General features: G+C 32.5%; 2 protein-coding genes across 4 annotated transcripts in view; one reads left to right on the forward strand and one right to left on the reverse strand.

The window, feature by feature from the left end:
• The window catches only part of LOC105219060 (Fanconi anemia group D2 protein homolog), a 44,760-nt gene that overhangs the window by 10,020 nt on the left and 12,117 nt on the right, over positions 1 to 22,623 (reverse strand). Inside the window, exon 25 of one of the 2 annotated variants that reach the window (XM_054225231.1) lies at positions 17,758 to 17,976. The exons of the other annotated variant lie outside the window; for it this stretch is intronic. Coding sequence (XP_054081206.1) covers positions 17,944 to 17,976 — 33 coding nt within the window. The 3' untranslated portion in view covers positions 17,758 to 17,943. Of the gene's footprint in view, positions 1 to 17,757; positions 17,977 to 22,623 lie in introns of those variants that run through there. 2 annotated transcript variants of the gene reach the window in all.
• On the forward strand, positions 5,985 to 22,470 carry LOC105219071 (probable serine/threonine-protein kinase DDB_G0267686). Of its 2 annotated transcripts, XM_054225235.1 has the most exons (5): positions 5,985 to 6,540; positions 9,360 to 9,450; positions 11,487 to 12,543; positions 20,203 to 21,095; positions 21,495 to 22,470. In XM_054225235.1, exons 3-5 carry the CDS (start codon positions 12,327 to 12,329, stop codon positions 22,020 to 22,022), a joined length of 1,638 nt encoding a protein of 545 aa, XP_054081210.1. In that variant the 5' UTR covers positions 5,985 to 6,540; positions 9,360 to 9,450; positions 11,487 to 12,326; the 3' UTR covers positions 22,023 to 22,470. The 2 variants fall into 2 exon arrangements, with proteins under 2 accessions (XP_054081210.1, XP_054081209.1); XM_054225234.1 differs by lacking the exons at positions 5,985 to 6,540; positions 9,360 to 9,450; positions 11,487 to 12,543 and adding an exon at positions 17,492 to 17,759.

Here is a 22,623-nt window from a genome sequence, read left to right on the forward strand (position 1 = left end):
CTTCAGTTCATGCTTCGGGAGCGTGGTCACACATATTTTTATACAATTTTTGCAATTAAATACAAACATTTTTATAAAAAAAAAAATTGCTTATCTAAATCGTGTGTACTTACACAATAAATACACAACAATATATGTATATACATACATACATATAACGTTACTTACTTATGGGCAAATGGAAATTGTGCTGATAGCGATCTCAAACTTTTTGTAACAATCATATGAAAATAAAACTCTTATCTATTTACAAAGTGTTTTTTGTTGTTTTTTTCTAGATAGGCAAACATTAATTTAGAAATCGAGTTAAATATGTATGTACGTATATTTGTGTTATTTGCTTCAAATGACACGTATGTCTATTAGCGTAGTGACTCGGCAAAAACTGAATGTCATGGTAAAGGTTGTACACTAATTAGGCTCCGCAAATATGATAATTTTTTTATAATTAACGAAATTTTAAACTGGTTTCTGACTTCTCAGTACAGTATTCACTGCTTGACGGCAACAAATCGCTTAAAAATTTAAATGAACTTATTTAGTAGCACTTATAGTATAGGCTCATATGCCTTTCGTGAGAACAAAAAAAACCGAAAACTCATTCAGCAAATTCAAATGTGGTTATCTCAATAATTATTATTGATTATACCAGACATTTATACCAGTTGTTTGTTCTATTCTGTCAAATTCTTTTGGTGCAAATTCAATACAAGAAATTATATTGTTATCGCATTAAAGTTGTATAATTATCAGCTATTTTAATATTAATTGATTATACGAGTCTCTTACATTTAAAAAAGTTGTTTATTCTTTTCACAAATTCTAATAGTGAAAACTCAATACCAGAAAGTATAGGGTTACCTCATTGAAATGGTATAAACACCGGTTATTTGTTCTATAATTGATTATACCAGTCTCTTGCATATATACCAGTTGTTTGTTTTATTCTATCAAATCTTTTTAGTACATATACAATACAAGAAAGTATAATTAAATTATACTCATTAAAATGGTCACTGTCTATTTTATCTCTATTGGATTATACCAGCTTTTGGCATATATACCAGTTGTTTGTTCTATTTTGCTACATTCTAATAGGGAAAATTCAATACAAGAAAATATATGGTTATCTCATTAAAGTGGTATATTCACTGGTTTTTACCTCAAAGGAATTATACCAGTCTCTTACATTTATACCAGTTTTTTATTATTTTATTATTCGTCCAAATTCTCGCTAAGTTCTAGCGACTTAAAAACAAAATAATTTCTATTTGATAATGTCAGTCTATTACTTTTATACCAGTTGTTACTTCTACTAAGCGTTTTCCAATTACTAGCGACTTATAGACAATGGAAAGCTAAATTTCATAAATATTAGTGGTATGAAGATTACGAATAGGGAAGGTATTCTTATTTTTAATTGATTTACTTTGCCCACAAGAATTCTTATTCATAACTTTATTCGATTATTTTATTAAAAAAAAAAAATAAATAAATAAATATAACAGAAATAAACTGAACTGGTATCTAAGCAGTAAGTATTTACTTATAATTGATAAAAATGCAATGCACAAGCAAATATAAAATATCTACATACATACAAAGAAATATACCAGGGGGAAATACCATACACAACCATGTACTCATTTTCTTTTTTGCTGTATTATATACATTTTTATACTCTCGCAACAAAGTTGCTAAAGAGAGTATTATAGTTTTGTTCACATAACGGTTGTTTGTAACACCCAAAACTAAAGGAGTTCGATATAGGGTTATATATACCAAAGTGATCAGGGTGAAGAGTGGAGTTTAAATCCGAATGTCTGTCTGTCCGTCCGTCCGTCCGTCTGTGCAAGCTGTAACTTGAGTAAAAATTAAGATATCTTGATGAAACTTGGCACACATATTTCTTGGCACCATAGGAGAATTGTTCTCGAAAATGAGCAAAATCGGACCACTGCCACGCCCACAAAATGGCGAAAACCGAAAACACATAAAGTGCCATAACTAAGCCATAAATAAAGCTATGGAAATAAAATTTGGTATGAAGGATCGCACTATGAAGGGGCATATTTGGATGTAATTTTTTTGGGGAAGTGGGCGTGGCCCCGCCCCCTACTAAGTTTTTTGTACATATCTCGCAAACCAATAGAGCTATATAAACCAAACTTTCTGCAGTCGTTTTTTTTAGCCACTTCCTAATACAGTCGAAAAATGAAAGAAATCGGATCATAACCACGCCCACCTCCCATACAAAGGTTAGGTTGAAAATTACTAAAACTGGGTTAACTAACTAACGAAAGACGTCAGAAACACTAAATTTCACATAAGAAATGGCAAATAGAAGCTGCACTCAGATTTTTTTACAAAATGGAAAATGGGCGTGGCGTCGCCCACTTATGGGTCAAAAACCATATCTCAGCTTGCTTTGTAATAGTTTCCTTACATCTCAATGATATGTTGTGAAAATAGGCCAAATCGCTTTACAACGACGCCTACTTCTTATATACCACAACTTTGTAGTCGATCTGAATCGTTTACTTTACAATATATAAAGTAAGCACTAGTGAAGATATCGGTGCAGAACTTTGCACAAATACTATGTTAATAGTGTGGCAGCCCCATTCTGAAAATCGCCGAAATCGGACCATAGGTTTTTAAGGCCCCATATATCGAACACGAGGACCTCGGTGCTTCTAACCTAATATTATGGTTGCCAACTTTCAATGGACTTTATACAATATATATGACGAATATGTGGGTCAATTGTGTATTATATAATATAAATAAAGTTAAATAAATAAATTGCGAGAGTATAAAATGTTCGGTTACACCCGAACTTAGCCCTTCCTTACTTGTTTTATAAATGTACTAGTATATACATATACATATGTATGTACAAGTATAAAAAAATACAAAGCGCAAGCAAAATTTTTGCAGTTTTGTAGCAATTAAAGCTCCCACCCTGACGCAATGCCACGACAACATTTGCACTGTCGTGGAGCCATGAACGAACGATCGATCGATCGTAGGAGATATAAATATGGGAGCTGCATTCACAGCGGCAAACATTTGAAAATAAATTTTCAGAGTGAATGCAACAACGGCAAGCTGAACGCCTTTCAACGTTGAGATTTTACTGTATTACACAGACTTTGACTTATTTTAATAATACATATTGACTTATGTATGTAAATGCTTAAGCACAAACGAGCATAGAGAATTGATTGCTTCAGCTGTATACTGAATTTCACCACAAGGCAATTTTTTACATTGCCAGCAAATCCTTATAAATTTTATACATTTTTTTAGAGATTCTTTTAAACATGGAACAATTCCGCGTATTACAAGTAAGCATTTATTATAATTCTATATTTATGATATTTGTACACATATAAAAACAAACGAATATTTAAATACTTAAGCTGCTTCAGCATATAAAAAAGGGCTGAGCGTTGATAAAATTATTGGCTGCTTTATGTGTTTATGCCCTAATACATATTCTATATGCAAAATTCCTAGAAATTGACAATATATTTGACGCTTTGTCCTTATGTATGAACATTTGCGAAAAAACATTGAAAACATTTCGCTTGAAATTTGAAATTCTTCAAATATTTTCTTATATTTACCAAATAATTTATCTTTCAATATGACTACGTAAACATGCTGCCAAAATTAGTTGTTATTATTATTTTTGTAAATATGCAACACAAATTAACACTTGCACATATATACATAGTATATACTATATACTGTATACATATAAAAATATTTAATTTTCGAAAATTTGCAAACTCATGCCAACGCATGGCTATTTATTTTGCAAGACGCCATTTTATACGCTTGAAGAAAGTGCTTAATGATCGTCACGCAAAATAAGTAGCACATAGTATATACATATGTACATTCATGTATGTGTGTATTCATGTATGTATGTAAATGAAATTACAAAAACAATTAATATGCGAAATTCCGTTATTCGCTTCAGTACAATACAAATTGGCATACAGTTGTTGTACTTTATAATTAATATCATATCTAGTATATAACTTTTCTAAGAATTCCTACTTAAAACGAATGCCACACCTCAAAAAAAAAACTGCACCTGCCCACTTAAAGCAATTATTATTTTTCAAGCTAATGCTACCTGCCTCCCCTTAATTTAATTCCATACATTTTACCTATAATATGCCACTTTTCGATCGTTATTTAACCGAATAACCAAGTATTCGTTATATTTTGTACACACATACATACATATATACGAGTATAAACCGCCATCACATGACGTGTACTCAGCAAGTAGCGACGAGCACCACTTCTGTCTGTGCTTCGGTAGTTAGATGACTCATTCGCTGAAATTGCGTTTCGCTCACACCAATACATAGACACAACTACACGTGCACATTTGTGTTGGTGCATAAATTTCCCATTTTTAATTGAAAGCTTTGGCAGAGCTTACAGCGCTTTCGACACATGCGTGCACTTGGGCGCATGTATTGGTGTAAGCTTTTTTCAAAGTACTGTGGTTTTTATTGTTGTTAACATATTGCCATTGGAAAAAAATTCCCCTCGTTAATTTGTAGTGTAGTGAAACATAAAATATTCGTTTCGTTTGCATAGAGCCCAATGCGAACGTTTTCACTAAACTCAAAGCAAAAAAACCGGTACTGTAGTTTGAAAAATCAGTATTATTATTAAATTTTCGTTTGTTGATAGTCATAATTGATGAACAAAAACATTTTGGAAAATAATTAAAGTCTTCACAGTATATTTAGAAATGACAATTTGTCATTACATTTAAAAATTTTTACTTTCGTATATATTTACACTTCGCTTAAGGAAACTTAACTAGAATTATATAACTGTAATTTCTACTTTCAAAATCAACAGTTATTGATCTTATCAATTTTATTGCTGATATTTCCGTTTTTATTATCGTTTGACAATATATATTTTTCACTTAAAGCTTACTAAACATGTGGAAAGTTTAGTAAATGTAATATTTTATTTTAAGTAATCTAACTAACTTTTTTATGACTTTAATATGGAGAATGTCAATGTATTTTGACGGACATACATATACATAATTCTATAACGCATAAACTTATTAGGCGCCAGCACTTAGGGCACAAGTCCATAGATTGGAAATCAACTCTAAAGTATTAGATAAAATTTGATACGACACTCGAACTCGTGTATAGGTGTATATTATCTATTAGCGTTGTGAAAAATTATTGAATTTGATTTTTCAATAAAACAAAGTAATCCATAACCGAATCGGTTCAGATTACAAGTCATATTATGCAGTATTCGTATAAAAATTTTCAAATTGTTGCTATTTTGTACAAAATATTATTGTTTTTGAAACTATTTCGCATGAAAAATCGAAAAAGAAGATTTCTCAAATAATATTTTAAATCGCTAAAACTTGTTTTCAAAGAGGAATTTTTTCTTTACATTTATAGTTATGAATATTTATTTGAAAATATTTTTTGTAGTAATTATATTTTTCTATATATTATATATTTTTATATATTATAAATTTTTTATGAGATTTATATTTTATGTTTGAATATTATCCAGTTCATATAATTTATTTCATATTTTTTAATATTTTTATATATAAAAATGTGCCTACTAATTCAATAGCATTTAGTATGTATCTTTGAAGTAATTTCTTGCTTTGACTTGACTTCTTGTTTTCTTCGTCAAAGACTTCGTTCATCGCTTTGGCATTTGTTCAGCTTTAGCATTTCTTGCCATCAACAGCACTTGCAGGGAATTTAATGTGCGCACACAATGAAGAAGCGCAAAAACCGGTTTTCACCAGCAAACATTTTGCTTCGCTATTCTCGTTATTAATTTTTCCCAGTATCTGTGTGTGCAATATCGCACTCGTTCGTAGTATGTATGTGTTGTTATCATTGTGAGTATTTGTAAATACGACAAAAGCACAGAGTCTCAGTTTGTACCGCTTTTGAATTTCACAACAGATTCGTGTAGTATAGCAACTTGACGCGCCGACGGTGTTTTGTCCCGTGTGTAAAATTAGGTGACTTGGCTAGCATTGGTGATATTTTGTGGCATTTTACTCATTGTAGCTAAAGCCAACGTTTGGTCTTTTCTCAGCAAAAACTGAGTTGTGAAATCTACAGCAAATTGTGGTAGATTATAAGGTGTATAAACGGCACTATATTAAGTGCACGCCGCCAATAGTGTGCAAGGCTCTAGCCAAAAGTAGCTAAAATAAAAATCTAAGTGTGGCATAAATTTATTAAATAAAAAAGAAGAAGAAGAAAAAAGCCAAGAAAAAAGTGTAAAACACGCTAAAATCGTACATTTTGTTAAAGAAATAACACATTAAAGTTTTTTTTTTATATTTGGTGGAATCGTCGGATTTCCGCCCCAACTTATAGACATAACAAACGTAGTCAAGTAAATTCGGTTGACGTAGTTCCTGCGTCCGCCGAATCGCGTTTTCCCGCGACAGTTAAAAACTCGCAACACCCACCGATTGGTTTCTGTACAGTTTATGTAAGTTTACATTTTACAAAAACAACGCAACTAGTATATAAGTAATATATAGGTATTTACTTAGAATTATATATGTACATATGTATATGGGATGTAAAAATTGAAAAAAGGCGTGTAGGATTCCATTGGAAGGCAGGGCTATGATAGGAGAACATATAATTACTTTAGACTAACAATATAGACCTACTACTTAGGACCTAGTATATACTAAACCTGAAGAAGAAGAAGAAACGATTACACACCTTCTTTGTGGATGCAAGGCTCTGTACAGAAAAATAATTGCAACTATTGGACGCGGTTTTCTCGAGGATGTGGGCGAAGTTGCTCATGTCAAATTGTGTGAACTTTTTCACTTTATCAGGACCACAGTGTAGTTCATTGATGACTCGATAGTGTGAGGGATCTCAGTCCCAGGTATCACAATGGGCCTCCCAAAGACCTAAGTGCGTCGTTTGACAGCCACTTAACCTAATCTAACCTAATTTGATAGAAAGTTCTTTGTACGCATGGCTTACATGTGGTTACCGTATGATATCTTGATCGTATGTACTCTTAAGTACTATGATCACTCAAATTTAATGATATGCGGAACGTGGGCGGTTACGTTGGTTAAATGTTATATAAAAGATATAAAAATAATAATTAACATAGCAAAACAAATTTTCAAAAACTGTTTTATAACTTCAAGTTAACCTAAATAAAATAAGGATTCGAAAAAATTAAACCGATGACGCAGGATTGACGCATTTTTGTAGAGGCCTTTTAATTAAAAAAAAAAATAAAAAAAAAATTTCATCGCGTCTTTGATACTTTGGGGGATAAACATGTTTTTAATCGAATTTATGTTAAATATAATTTCCAGAACTGAAAATGAGAGACCATTTTAGGTTAAGATTTCTAAACGAAACTGACATCATGCTGCCGGTAAATGCAAACTATAGAAGTTAGTAATGAACATGGCATCAACGTAACTCTCTAGAAAGCAAATATTTGAAAAAAAAAGAATAGCAAAGGTCACTTGGAATGCACACATTTACTATTTAGGTCTGTTCAACTTGACCTTTAACCAATCGAAGCATTAAAGGCTTTGTTTTGAATAACATTTTCCCCACCTGTCCGTTTGGACCTCGGCAAAAAATACTGGCAGTCGATGCACGCAATCGGAACGTTAGCAAAACGTTTGATGGCATCACCAATATTTCTTGGAATCAACCATTAACATTTGACATACATACATACAAGCAACGGTATGTATGTATTGAGACTGCCTACACGAATACATTTTTAATGAACTTGTGCTTTATACTTTCGATGAGTAATAACGGCAAGCAACAAATGGCCATGTCATGCCATGCACGAACATGCACAATCTTGTTACGATCGTTGTTGTTGTTGTTGTTATACAGAAAGCCAAACGAAAGCTCGAAAACAACTCTTTGCCTTTACGCCCGCCCCCCCGAGAGACCGTAGGAGGTGGTGCATAGAGTCGAGAGCTTTTACTGACGCAAATTAACAGCACCACACAGGCGTACATACAAACATACATACAGACATATGTAAGTGCTATTGAATCGCAAAACAAGTAAACACCAATAATTCCGGGAAACTGATAAAGCCATCTACATATTTGTCTGGCTTGTAATTGAACTTTTTTACAATATAATTTTATCTATTCTATGTGAGTGTGTGTGTGTGCAATTGTGGCTGTTTGGAGCAATCAACACGAGTCGCACAAATCATTTCGAGTAATCGCCAACACCAACAAACACGCTTATGGTTGTGTTTTTATTTTGTTGTTCTTGTTGTTGTGTGCGTCAAAAAAGCACACGACTAAGTTTCCAGCTTTTGGCCGATTGTTGTGAAATTCATTTTTGCTGAAGCGGTGAAAATTTTTGCCAACCAACAAGTACATTAGCCGCGCCGCCATCACCTTTACCTATATACATATAAATATATGTGTGTACATATACACTAACATATTGCGTTAATTGTGAGGGGATTTTTTAGCTTACTTAAAGCTTTTCTGTTTTGTTTAATTGCCAGATTGCTCTTATAGGCAGGCAGGCACTTACGTGTAATTACAATTCATATGTGTATGTAGGTGACTATGTGTGTAGACGCGTTGACAGATAGCTATCACAAGAGTTTAATATTATATAAATACGAAATTAGACGATCCATATGTAAACACATACATACAAGCATAAAAATATAAATGTATGTATATATGTTATTATCAAAATATGAAAGTCACGGCATTATCGTATGCCGTATGCATATGCATATGTACATACATATATGGCAATTAAACAAAACACAACAACAAAATTAATTTTAGATAATTCTGATTGAAAACACGCGCTGTAACTGCTATCACTAAGCAGACATTTTTCAGGCTTCATGTATTTTTTTTTTTTTTCAAATAATGTAGTCGGCATAAGAACCACTTATCACATTTGCAAATGGCGACCGCCATTTTATAAACTAACGGCAAATCAGTCGAATGATTTCATATTTACATGGACTTTTAAATTTGCTTTTTCAACACTTCCTCTTTCAACTCGTTTTTCTGAAATTGTAAATTTGGTACTCATTAATTTTGACAGTGCTTGTAGCAGTGCTGACGTCACATTAATGTCATTTTGGTTAGTAGTAGACCCTTAAAATCACTTTGTACATATATAATCTTGCAAATTTAAGTACTTTATGATTATTTTATTATTATTGATGCATTTTAAATAAAATATATTTAATAATTTCAAATTAAACATTATAATTAATTGTGTTCTTCTCTCTCTCTCTCTCTTTTCTCTTTACAGTCTGAAGGGAAACTGCATCTAAGGCTCTATTCAGAGACCGTTTAGAGGTTCCCCTACCATTTCTTTATTTCTTTATAACAGTGAGTTAAAAGTAAGTACATTTCAAGTTACACTGTATATAAATATTAGTTATATATTCACACATATTACATATGTCATATATTACATGCTTAAACTAATTAAGTTTGGCTCCAATTAAAAATTAACAATGTTAAATTGCGTCTATAAAGTGGAAACTCTGTTTTGCTAAGATTTTAATAATTTTATTATCTCTAAGTAATATGGAATGAATGAAATTAAATACTTTTGTTCACTTTTGAAAAAAATATATAGAAATTGTAAGCAAAAAATATTGAGCAATGCGTCATATGAATTATATACCCAGAGAAATAGTTCCTCTTCTACAAGACTCTCATAAAAATTTTATTAAACACCTTTGTGGATTAATAAGCTCTTAATTAAGAGCGGAACACACTCTTTAAGTTTTAATTCAACTGATGCATTGGTTGAAAACACTTTGTTTTGCATTAAGAGGGTCATCCCACGTGACGGTCTGTTCTTTAGAGATTTTTTAGTTATTTTCTACGACCAGTAAATAGATAGAGCTTTAAGTTCATTATCATTGATTAACATATATCTTGACAGATGAAATATAAATTTTAAACTAAAATTATTGTGTAGAACATGAGTTACAGCATTCTGAACACCCCCACCTTGAGAAAAACACTTTTAAAGTTGCCAGCGCTTCGCACAGTTACTTCTTCTAACTGCTGTATCTTTAAAACGACTTCGAATTTTTAAAAATCACTTTACTACTGTATTCTAAAGATGTTAAGAAAGCAATTAATGATAAACAAAAAATATTTTTTGAGCCGATTACTTGGAATGACCCTCTTAAACAAAAATATAATTTTTTTTAAATATACATATGTATGTGTACAGATTACGTGGATACAAATTATGAAATATTAAGGATAAAAAAGTTTAAATTTGATCTAAAATTTGTTCAAACTACTAATATTGTTATTTCTGTTGAACGAACTGAAAACTAATTTATAAAACCTGGTTATCTAAAACAATTGTTTTAAATATAAATTTCTATAAATTCAAAAGTTTATGTTAAGCAATTTTTGTTAAAAAAATAATGTGTTTTTTAATTTAAATAAATTTTAAAGTCATCTTATTTGAGACGCTTGAAGATGTTGATATTTTAACGTGTCTTAGATTTGTTAAAAAAATTTTATAAAAGATCAGAAAAAAAATTCAGCGCTTTAATTTAAGCCTACATATTAAATTAATTCAAAACAATACCATCTAAAGCAATAATAAAAATTATAATTTTTGATTATATAAAATTAATAAAAATTATAATTTTTTCGTTTCCAAACATTTTCAATTGTGAAAAACTTATTCCTAAAATAATAAAAGTGATTTGAAATCGAAAAAAAAAATTTGTTTGAGTTAGTCCGAATTCTATGTATTTTTGAACCAGTTTCAATTTGTATACAAACGCCACAAACTATACGTATTTTTATAATGCCTATCATTATAATATGCTACAGATATTGCATTATTCATTTTACATATTCATGTATATAATATATATATATATATATATATAGTATGTATTACAGCTGTATATACATAGTATACACATACTCACATAACAGTCCGTTTGTTCCATACCTCATCGTATGCCATATTCATCGTATGGAATGAATATGTTTATGAAACATTATGCTTTTTGTTTAACTTGTTCGTATTTTCGAATTTTTATTAATACTATTTTTCTCTTTTATCTATTTTTCTTCCACAACGAATTTGCGTTCGCTCCACTCATATTAAAAATAATAAACTGTCTGTCTGTCGGGTGTTGATTTGCGCACACACAAAAATATAAAACTAAAAAAAACAAAAACAAAAAAAAAACTGAATCCCAACGTTACAATTTATGCACATGATGATAATGCGCTGTTGAATGATTTTTCTATAAAATCCATAATTGGAAAATCAAAAAACCAAAAATTTTCGAAAACTCCAAATACAAAAATTGTCTGGCGTTTTTGCATTGCTGCGGATAATTGTTGTTGTTATTTTAATTATACACCTCAACCAACAAATCAATAGCCCTGTTCAAAATGGCATCATTCACCGTCGCCCAGTCAAGCCAAACACGGCCCACAAGCGAATCAAACAACAAGAACAACAGCAACTGCAACAACCAGAAGAACATTTGTACAACCGAGGACAACAACAACAACAAGAGCAACAACAAGTGCAACGGTATTACCAAGACGGATTACGAATACGTCAAATTCAAGCAAGATAATATTGATCCAGGAGCAACAACAACAACAACAACAACCACAACCAATTATAGAGCAAACGAATTTGTGTTCACTGAACGAGACAGATCATCAAACAATAGCGATACAATTGAAGCCATCGCAAAGATTATTGGTGATAACTTCAGCGCCCAATACTGGCCAACCGAAGATCTATCAAATTCGCAGACAAGCGCAACAAACGCAGCAAACGCAACAGCAGCAACAACAGCAACAACAGAGGAAGAGTATAAGCTTACAACAGCTACAAAGAGCACGCTTAATAGCGAAAACAAACCGAACAACACCACTGAGTGCCTCAGCAATCAGGGTACCCTTTTTACCAGGCTCGCCATCCAGGCCGCCAATACTGAAACCGAGTTCGCCAATAAGGAAAAACTCAAACTTGGTGACATTAACGTCCCCATTGGTCTTAGGAGAACCAATAGCAAGCAATCCAAATACGATTACGCAATTAACGCAAACGCAAAGGCAAACGCCAACATCAACGGTGAATACGTTGACAGACACCGTCTACTTGACGACCGTATTGAATTCCACAAATCTCAATCAGATTCAGGAGCAAAACAAGAATTCGGAGATAATATTAGCTCAGAACTCCGCCAATCTAATAGACAATTATATGAATTTGTGTGCGCCATCACAACAACAACAACAATCGCCGCATTCATCTGTGCAATTTATGCAAACACAAACGCAAACGCAACCACCAAGAACACTAGCCGCCATGGCTGGGATTCAGTTGACAGGTGCCGACGAGCACATGTCGCCCGCGTACATGAGTGGAGCAACGCCTACTGCTACAGTTGAAGAGATAAATGTTCCGGTATTCATAGATGGTGAGTACTGTGTTTTGTGATGTTTTGTTGGAGATATTAACCGTGTACGCATACCGATATGAACCGCAAGCAAGTGCAAAAGTAAAAGTATATATTTCAATAATTTTACATAGAAACATGCTAACTGGTATTTACGTCCAAAAAAAAAAATATATATATACTATATATAAATATATGTGTGTGTACGTAGGTACATATATGCTCATATGTAAATACTATGTGAAAGTGTGTAGGTATGTAATGACTCGCCCGGTTCAATGGCATGGTTGGTGAACCAGATGTCTGTGCCCAGCCGAGCTGGTGCTGCGACATTCAATTCACCGACCTATATGCCGATTTAGGTGGTACGCGATGTTAGAGCACAGTGCAATGACCCAGGTAGAAAACCTTTGGAACAGTGTCGGCGCAAGTGAAACAGAAGTGTTGAGGCGCAGTGGCGCCCCAAGCGCAGTACGAGACCGACTAAAAGTTGGTTGTTGCATGAACTTAGCAGTTGTTTGTTTTTTTTATCCTCTTATCATTATTAATATTATTATTATTATTATATATTTTTATTGATTTAAAAAATGTGCATATTTTTTGGTGTTTTTTTTTTTTGAACAAAAACAAGGACTTCAAAAAAAATTGTCTAGCAGAATTTGTATTGGGAATAATTAGAATTGTTTCCCTTTGGAGGTCGACATTCGAAGCCAACTAGTTCGAAAAAAAATTCTATAAAATAAATTACTAGCAGAGTTGCATATATAAAATTTCTAAAGTCTTTTTAAGCAGAGAAAAAACATAAAAACTTCATTTCCAACACCATGCAATGGTAGTTGTTTTTTAAGTGTTTCCTTAGAAAAACTCTAATATATCTTCAATTTGAATAACAAATAAGTAATTGAAGCACTTAAAATCGTAATTGTATGCCAAAAATATGCAAAAATTTTATTTTCGAAAAAAATAAACACACATAGAATTAGGAAACATTATCAGCATAAGCTAGATGCAACAACGACTTAACTCTTTCTAGTCATTAAAATACCATATTTTAGAAAAAATTGCACTACATTTGCAAGTTCTCGACTTCCTCTCCACAGACCTTTGGTTTTATCAAAAACTCATACTCATACCCATATATACCGAAAGTAATTTTCTTGACTCAAATATGTATGAATCACAAACCGCTACAGATATTTACATTCCATTAGAGAATTGATTCGCGTAGATTACCAGAAGAACATACATATGTATGTATAGAGTCAACCAACATAAACAACGTGATGTTGAAATGATGTAGATAAATGTATGTATGTAATCTAATATATGAACAAAATGTCGGTCAAATGATCACCACGCATATCTCCTCCCTTCCAAGCCAATTTTCTATGACCCGGTGCAGCATATCGGTTTCGAGCACTGATGGTTTATTGGTGTAAACCTTTTATTTAACATCCATCCAGAGAAAATAATTCCATTTTGTCTGGGCCATTTCACGAAATTAACGAGTCGCCAAAATTTACACGCAATGTGTCCATATTTCGACGAGAAACATTGGCGAGAGTGCTGTCAAATATCGGTCATACCACAATTCGCACCAAACAGTCAAATTTTTTAGGATGCCATTGCGTTTCCTGAACCACACGAGAATTTGACTCATTCCAATAGTCACCATTTTTTGTTTGTTGACGAAGCCATTAACCCAGAAATGGGCCACATTGGAGAAGCTGATTTTTCAATGACCGATGATCACTGGAAAACGTAATCGTAGACAATTTCCAATCATTACACCAAAGTGAAACGTGACATGATAAAATGACAATCTTTACAGAATATATTCGTAAACAAATATGGCGGCCAAGAGCGGTGAAAATCACGGCATCCCTATTGGTCGACGCTGAGCATTGTATGTATGGCTGTACATACATATAAATTTATTGAAATAAATTATTAGTATACATAGGTTCCTTGGTTGAATGGAACCCATCTTTTTATAAAAATTATTAAAATCGAATTTTTTATATATTTTTTACATATATATATGTACATATATATATACAGTGGCACTTGTCTAACTCGAATCACCATAATCCACAAAAAAACTACGAGTTACAGAGTTAAAGTATAAAATTTAAAGGCATTAGAAGTCCCGTTAGTAATGTATTTCTGCACATGAGAATATCTCCTATGTCTCTTATTAACTTAAAACACAAAATCAATCATCAATTTCGCCACACTTTTAACAGTTGACGTGTCATTATTAAATATGTACATATGTTTATAAACGCACGTACTCAACACAAAGTCAAAGTCAAAGTGACGTTCGCGCAAATTAATAATTTTGTAACGAACATACAAAGCTACAAATGATTCGGCAAATATTTTATTTTTTCTTGATATACTCACTTCGATAGATGGATGCTATTTAGTGCATTATAATATGTATGCATATGTATGTATTTATGTATGTATGTATGTATGTATCGTAGGCAAATCTACATATGTAAGTGTGGAATTTCAGTAATCGTTTTAGTGGCGATAAACTCGTTCTCCGCCACACCTCCACTTTCATCACCACTACACCTATTCAATGTTTCGATTTTAATCACATGTATAGCAGATGAGTCATAGTCTTTGTCTTGTATGCACTGATGGGCCAATTAGAAGTACGCGAAAACTGATAAAAATATACATATGTACATACATATCGATATGCCCATATTAGTACATTGCTAGCTTAATTTGCAATTGAAATCAACTAAACATACTGTAACTTAAAAAATGGCACATTTTGTATGTGTACTAACTCACTCACTCACGTGCGACGTGCGCTATGACGTGTCGTATACGTATTTACATGCATGCCAAACTCATACGCCTAGTGGAGCGGCATAGCGATAACGATACATACACACATAGATGTCTATTTATATAAAGTGCATCTGCATATGTGTGAATTTTAACAATATGTATTATAAATATTTCATATACATATTTTCATGCCACAATGTCTTCGACAAAATATGCTTTAAATTCATATATAATATGTACATATGTATATATATACATAAAGATTTTTATAAAAAAATATTTGTTTGTCAAATATATATATGTACACACATACATATGTACATATGCCCACTCACCATTAAGTAAATGCAATACAACTACAATTTGTAAAAAAAAACAAATGTCCAACTAGCAGCTATGAACTCTTACAAATATGAAAAGCGCAACGAAATAACAACTCCTTCAAAATTATGCATTACAAATATATATTTTTTTTAATATATTATATTATATATAATTCCACATATAATTACTTAAAAGTATTTACTAGCAATCGCATAAAATTTTTACTTAAGAAAGCCTGCAACAATTTCTACAATAACAATAAAATCGAATCTAACCTCAAATAGTTGTCCCTTCTTGTGAAATTCATTTACCACTCAAACACCTCCGCTCCCGTTTCACCTAAAGACATGTGTTGCTCTCGTTTTTTTTTTTTTGGGATAACAAAAACGCAAGCTGAAAGACGTCTTTCGGCTTATTGCACGCAGAAAAGAATAAAAACAAAATGCTTACATCTCTTACCTCTCTTTCGTATCTGCGTATTCGTGTATTTCCCCATTAAGGGGAGACCATCAACACTTTACACTCTTAATTAATTGCATATGTATGTTTGTCTCGCAACACTTGTATTTCAAAAAAGTTAACATGAAGTGAGTTCAATCTATGGTCAGCTAAGAGTTACTACTGTTTCACACTAACAATGTATGCAAGTACATATGTATATAGGTCAGTAAAAACGGAAGAGAACCACACGTAACTCATCCCTTTGCTTGTATGTGTATATATGTATATATCTACATATGTATGTATGTATGTATAGAAATATCGCGATCGAGTGTGTAAAGATATAAAGATGTATTAAACAGTTTACCCCAACTCCCAAAGTATACCAAATATTTTGTGATTTCTAGACCTAAAAAGTAATTGATTCCAAACGTTCAGACGTTTTTATAACCGGTTTTGATTTCCTCAGCTACAGATCTAAAAATATGGGTGCGTATGTATGTATGTAAATATAACAAATGCATATTTAAATATATGTACATATACACATCTGTAGATTTGTATATTTCTTTGCACCAATTCCTTCATATTTTTCCAAGAATCCCAATGGATGTAAAGAAATGCAAAAATACGCCATTTTGTAGCAAAGAATAGGTGGTTTAACGAAATACGAAAAAAAAACAAAATGTCTTGCAGAAGTGATACGCTTCCGCCATTTTATCTGCACAGCCGAATCTAGTTATTTTCTAACATAAACACAAGGCGGCGAGCTAGAAAAATTTCATTTCTTAATATTTTTAAGAGTCATATGCTATTACATTACTCAAACGCACAAAATTATTTTATTTGAATTTCATAATTAGCGCCGATAATTCGCCACCAATATTGCGCCTCATACAAAATGCAATGGTTCGCTATCAATCTAAGTTCCGCTTCCCCAACTGTCTAGCCCTTTCAAGAGTGCTGTTAGAGACATAACATTCTCCAACACAGCTGTTAAGCACGGCATGCATATTAGCTACTATGTATTTACATCTTTTTCACGCCTATTGACATCAATTAGCATTGCAATTTAGAAAGGGATGTGAAAAGCAGCATAACATAATGCAATATAACATAACAGTAATTCACTCAATAATTCCCATCTCCCCTACCTTGACAGTCAATGTCAACAGCTGACAAAGAGGCCGGACTCTTTCAAGATCACCACCTGATACCTTGTACCCACTCTAAAACACCTCCAACTCCAACCTCTTGTTAATGGCGGCAGTATAGCAGTAACAGCTATACATACGCACAGCTGCCCCACAACAAACCCATCTCTCTCGCGCTCTCTCGATATCACACCACTCTTTCCCCGACTCTTAGCGATACACAGTCTCATTCACTCACACACTTGTATCCACATATGGCGCTCTCCCCTCTTAGAAATTGGCGCGCCGTTATGCTTTCGTATTGGCAGACAGCGCGCTATGAACACGAACGTGTTCATTCATGTTCGCACGTGAACGATTTCTCCTCTCAACTTGTGGCTCTGCCAACCACTCTGCTAATCGTTTACCAAACGAAAGTCGTATATTTATTTATGACTCTTCGTTTGTTATTCAAAGTCAATTCGGCAATCGAGGAGGTAACATCGTTTGCAGCAGCTCAATCAAAAGGTACATACTACTTACATATTTACAATATTCAAATAATAGATTTTGATATATTTTAATATTGGCTGCAACGGGTTACAATATAATTAAATGCTTATATGAATGTTTTCTATATTTATATACAATTTATTTATGTAAAATGCATTTATATTGTGGTCGGTTAATTTGTTGTTTGATTTAATCTATCTTACAGTATGACTTGTGATTTTTTGTGCGTCCGCTATGTAAATGCAAGAAAAAAAAACAATTTTTTTTTTAGTTCGACGAATTTGGAACTTGAAAAAAAAATTACAATGCCCCTGAACTGAGTCTTTAGGCTTTTTTTCATCTAGTGTATACATATATCCCCTTAATTTATGTCTGCTATTTATTAAAATTAAAAAAATAATAATAATGACATTTTCGAATATTTAAATTCGAAAACAAAAGCTGTAAACAATTGTTTAATCATTTTTAACACTCGATATGCCATTTGTGTTTTTTTTATTTGTGTTGCAAGTGAAATAATTAAAACTGTATTTATTTGAACAAAATTGCATATGTAAATACATTCATACGTACATATGTATGACAGTGTGTGTGCATCCTTCCGGTTTTTCCAAAATCACATGCAGTGTTTGCAATTAAACAGCTTCAGATAAGTTTGCGAATATTGTGAACGCACACCCACGCACCCACAAATCTATGTGAATCAGTTTATAGTAGTATTTACATGAAAGCACGTTGATTATACATATGCATGTATGTATGTATGTAAGCCACGTAATTTTTATTTCCACCATCAAATAAAGCCATCAGCTGTTTTGCACATTTTCAATGTTACAAATTCATGCTCAGCCAGTGTGGAATCAAAACAAACATGTTTAAACGTGCTCAGCGCACAAGCAAACGCACACCTGAACAGAACAGAAACGCACAACCACAACAGAAATGTCAAATATTCTGGAACAAATTTCTATGTTATGAATGAGTTTGCATAGCAAAGCGGTTGAAGTTGATGACTCAGATGACTGTGCGCTCACAGCGTTATTTGCAAATTTTTTTGAGAGAGCAACAACTTAAATTTGAGTGTCTAAAAAATACACATTTGCCGGCAAAGAGAAAATTGCCTGCTCACGCTCATGCTATATGCCAAACCAATACACATACATATGCACACTTAAATGTGTTTAAATACAAATGAAAATGTTAAGCATTGCAACGATAACAAAAACACTGCATTTGCATTAATAAAAAAAAATTGGATTTTTTTAATATTCCAATTTTTTTTAATATTCTATTTTCTATATTCAAATTTTTTTTAATATTCCAATTTTTTTAATATTAAATTTTTTTTAATATTATATTTTTTATATTCCAATTTTTTTTAATATTCTATTTTCTATATTCAAATTTTTTTTAATATTCTATTTTTTTTAATATTCTATTTTTTTTATAATCTTTTTTTCATATAAAATTTCAAACTAATTTTTTTTAACATGAAACTCATTTTATACGCAATTCTTTTTTTGCGTGTTTTCTAGTTTAATTTAATTTAATTTTATTTTATTTTTTTGTATATATTTAATACATTTTCATTGCAACAAGTTGCATTTTTTATCGGCATTTCACAACAAAAATTTGCCTGTATTGGTGTGTGTCGGTGTCATTGCAAAAAAATTGCGCTCTCAAAAATCAAAAATCAAAGAGTAACTTTGTATAAGAGTGCAGAGAGAGAAAAAGAGAGGTATTGCTGTATTTACCGGTGTATGTATGTATGTACGTGTACTCGGCAAGGTGCGATCGTACACCCACAACGAGTTCGCCACAGCTTTCCTAGCTACATTCCACACGGAACTCTGCTACTTAACGGATTATAGTTTGTTTTCCTATAAAGGTGCGCTCAAAACTATGCTACTCTTTTTCGAATTATTTGTGTGAATTAACAAAATTCTTTGATTAAATAGAATATGGTGAAAATTAACACACAAAAAAATATTTTAAAAAATATTTGTTTAAACGATTTAAATGTGTCGGCTGTCTTTTTTGATACATTTTTATTCAAGCAACTGTGTGTGTGAGCACCAACGAGGCAGCAGATAAAGCTGAAAATTTTATTATTCGTCAAAAAAAAAAAAACAATTATTAATTTCAAAAAGTGCGTCGTTTAAGAAATTAAATGCAACATTACAGCTCTTAAACTATTATTAAATTGAAACTTAATTTAGTTGCTTCTCGCTTATGCCAATCGGATTACATTTTTTTTTTGGTAATATTTTCCTATATCTTACAGGCTTGTACATTTTTTACTTTATGCAATGGTCAGTCGGTTTTCATGTCAATGTGTGCGTGCATACAAAATATAAAATAAAATAAAAATAAACAACAAAAATCATTTTTTATGCAAAGATTTTGTGTAACTAACACTTCAATTATCTTATCTCTCTCCCATATAATAAATATATAGAATATCTACAACAGCCTACGGCTACGCATACTGAAGCAGCAACTAATATCAACTACAGCCAAATCAACAGCAACTGCAGCAGCAGTAGCAGCAGCAACAGCAGCAATATTTGCCATAGCAACAGTAACGGCAGCGGCAGCAACGCCAACAACATCATAAACGGCAACGGATTTGTAGATTTTGAATTTGACATGGCATTGTTTCCGGATAGTAGTGACGCAGACATTTATAGCAGCAACAGCGACAACAATTACTCTAGTACAACCAACACTATGAGTAACAATACAATGAACAACAACATCGGCGATATCTTCTGTACCGACTTCGATGACACCTTATTAAACTTCATTAATAATAACAACAATAATATTAATGTTAATAACAACAACAACAATAACAACAACAACAACAACATCAATAACCAACCTGCTGACATTAAATATGAGAACTCAGAGGATTTATCAAATTTCGATATCGACCGCTATCTTTCAAAGGGCTCGGATATGGATGAAATTATGTCTGATGATTTAGCATGTCCTGAGGATGCGGTCAATATTAATAATTTGAATTACGATGACATTTTAATTAGTTCACAGGATCCAATGTTGGCATCATCGAATAATGTGTGCAGTGCCAGCAATATCAGCACCAGTCAACAATTGTGGTCCAATATCAACAATTCGGAGCCCATCGTACCGAAAATCGAGGATCATGACGAAATTATGGAAGTGGAAACGGCCGATATGGAATTACCATCATTACCATCATTGCCATCAACAACTAGTACTCGAATGCAGCAAAAGCGTGTGAAATTGCATCTAACAACTGCAGCTGTACAGATAGCAGATTCACTCTCGACACCCGACGTACTCGGCGGTATTGTGGATCTACAGGTACGTTAATTATGATTATCTACGTTTCGGTTTTTGTCGTGCGTACGTATGTTCGTGTTTTGTTTCCTTGTTCAATACGTGTATATACTACTACGCAAATCGGCTGACTTGTGAGTTTTCAGCTTAGCCTTAATGGATTGCGTCATGCTTTTCGCTTAGCAAGCGTACGGCGTTGGTCACTTCGGTTAGTAACTTGCGATTGCTTACTGTGCTTACAGCGCGTCAAAGTTTAATTTCACAACACGCATTCACGTAGGCATTGCCTAGCAAGCTACTTTCACATTATGATGTTGTGTTTAGGGTCTCATTTAATGCATGTAATTTATTATTATTTTTATTTTTGATTTGCTAACGATTACTGATTTTACTAAAGTATAAATATATTCTAACTACTTGCAGGATGAAAAAATGGCAATAGGCTCCACAAATTATAGCGAAACCAGCATCCATGATATTGTAGAAGGTTTACAAAATCCCACCAGCCATCCGTTGAGCTACAACGAAGAGGATTTGCCACCAACACCGCGCAGTTACACCTCCACTTCAACATACACCAATGATTATGCGCCGTACTCACCGACACCATCAAACATATCGAGCACTCAGCTGATGAATGGTAGTAACAAAAAGAAACGCGGACGTCCTGCTAAAGTGCGCAGCGATCAACCAGATCCTACACAGTTAGAGAATATGTCTGAGGCTGAACGTAAGAAGGCAATGGATCGCGCCAAGAATAACGAAGCTAGTCGTGTATCACGTCAGAAGAACAAACAACGCGAGGAACGTGAAAGAGAAAAGGAGACCGAACTGCTTGCGATAAATACACTATTGCGAGCAAAGTATGATAGACTAGTAAAACTAAAGGATAAGCTGAAACGCGCACTGAAACGAGGACTAGCCAATAATAGACCACACAGCTTCAATTGAATGCCTTAGAGATCTATTCATTTATTACATTTGTTTAGTGTCATTTGTTGAAAGTTGTTGTTATTGTCATTGTTACTAAGCAGCAACTTAAGTATACCTGCATAAATATAAGTACATATGTATATTAAGGTGTCATAATTTAGTTGTTCATTTATAAGAAAAAGTCGCATGTGCAAAAATACTCCACACTCAATGTTGTTCGAAGAGAAATGTTAAATCGTGGAGATTTTCTATTTTTTAATCAATTAAATACTTATTCTTTTAAAATTCTTATAATACATATACATATATATTTTTAAGTTTATATGGAAAAGAAAATTATCTTAAACATAGTTTACAAAACATATATATACATATACATATATACACAATAGTTTTAAATAAATGGAATAAAAAAAGTAGATCGCAAGTTTGTGAAACAAGCGATCGTGACAAACAAAATACGAAATGTTTTTATTGTGCGGTTGGAAAGTGTGAGTATTTATTTCTGAAGTCCGTTGTTGTTGCAAAAAAAAATAAAATAAATAAATAAAAAAATTAAAAATAAATAAAAAAAATTAAAAAAATAAAAATAAAATAAAAAAATTAAAAAAGTAAATAA

Source organism: Zeugodacus cucurbitae, chromosome 2, assembly GCF_028554725.1.
Source record: "Zeugodacus cucurbitae isolate PBARC_wt_2022May chromosome 2, idZeuCucr1.2, whole genome shotgun sequence".
Taxonomy (NCBI): domain Eukaryota; kingdom Metazoa; phylum Arthropoda; class Insecta; order Diptera; family Tephritidae; genus Zeugodacus; species Zeugodacus cucurbitae.

Bases quoted from the DNA above. Each gene is read 5' to 3' on its own strand.
- LOC105219071 (XM_054225234.1), top strand. From the start codon at position 17,507: ATGGCGCTCTCCCCTCTTAGAAATTGGCGCGCCGTTATGCTTTCGTAT. The intron at 17,760-20,202 runs GTACATACTACT...ATAAATATATAG, and splicing joins TGCAGCAGCTCAATCAAAAG to AATATCTACAACAGCCTACG. The intron at 21,096-21,494 runs GTACGTTAATTA...AACTACTTGCAG, and splicing joins GCGGTATTGTGGATCTACAG to GATGAAAAAATGGCAATAGG.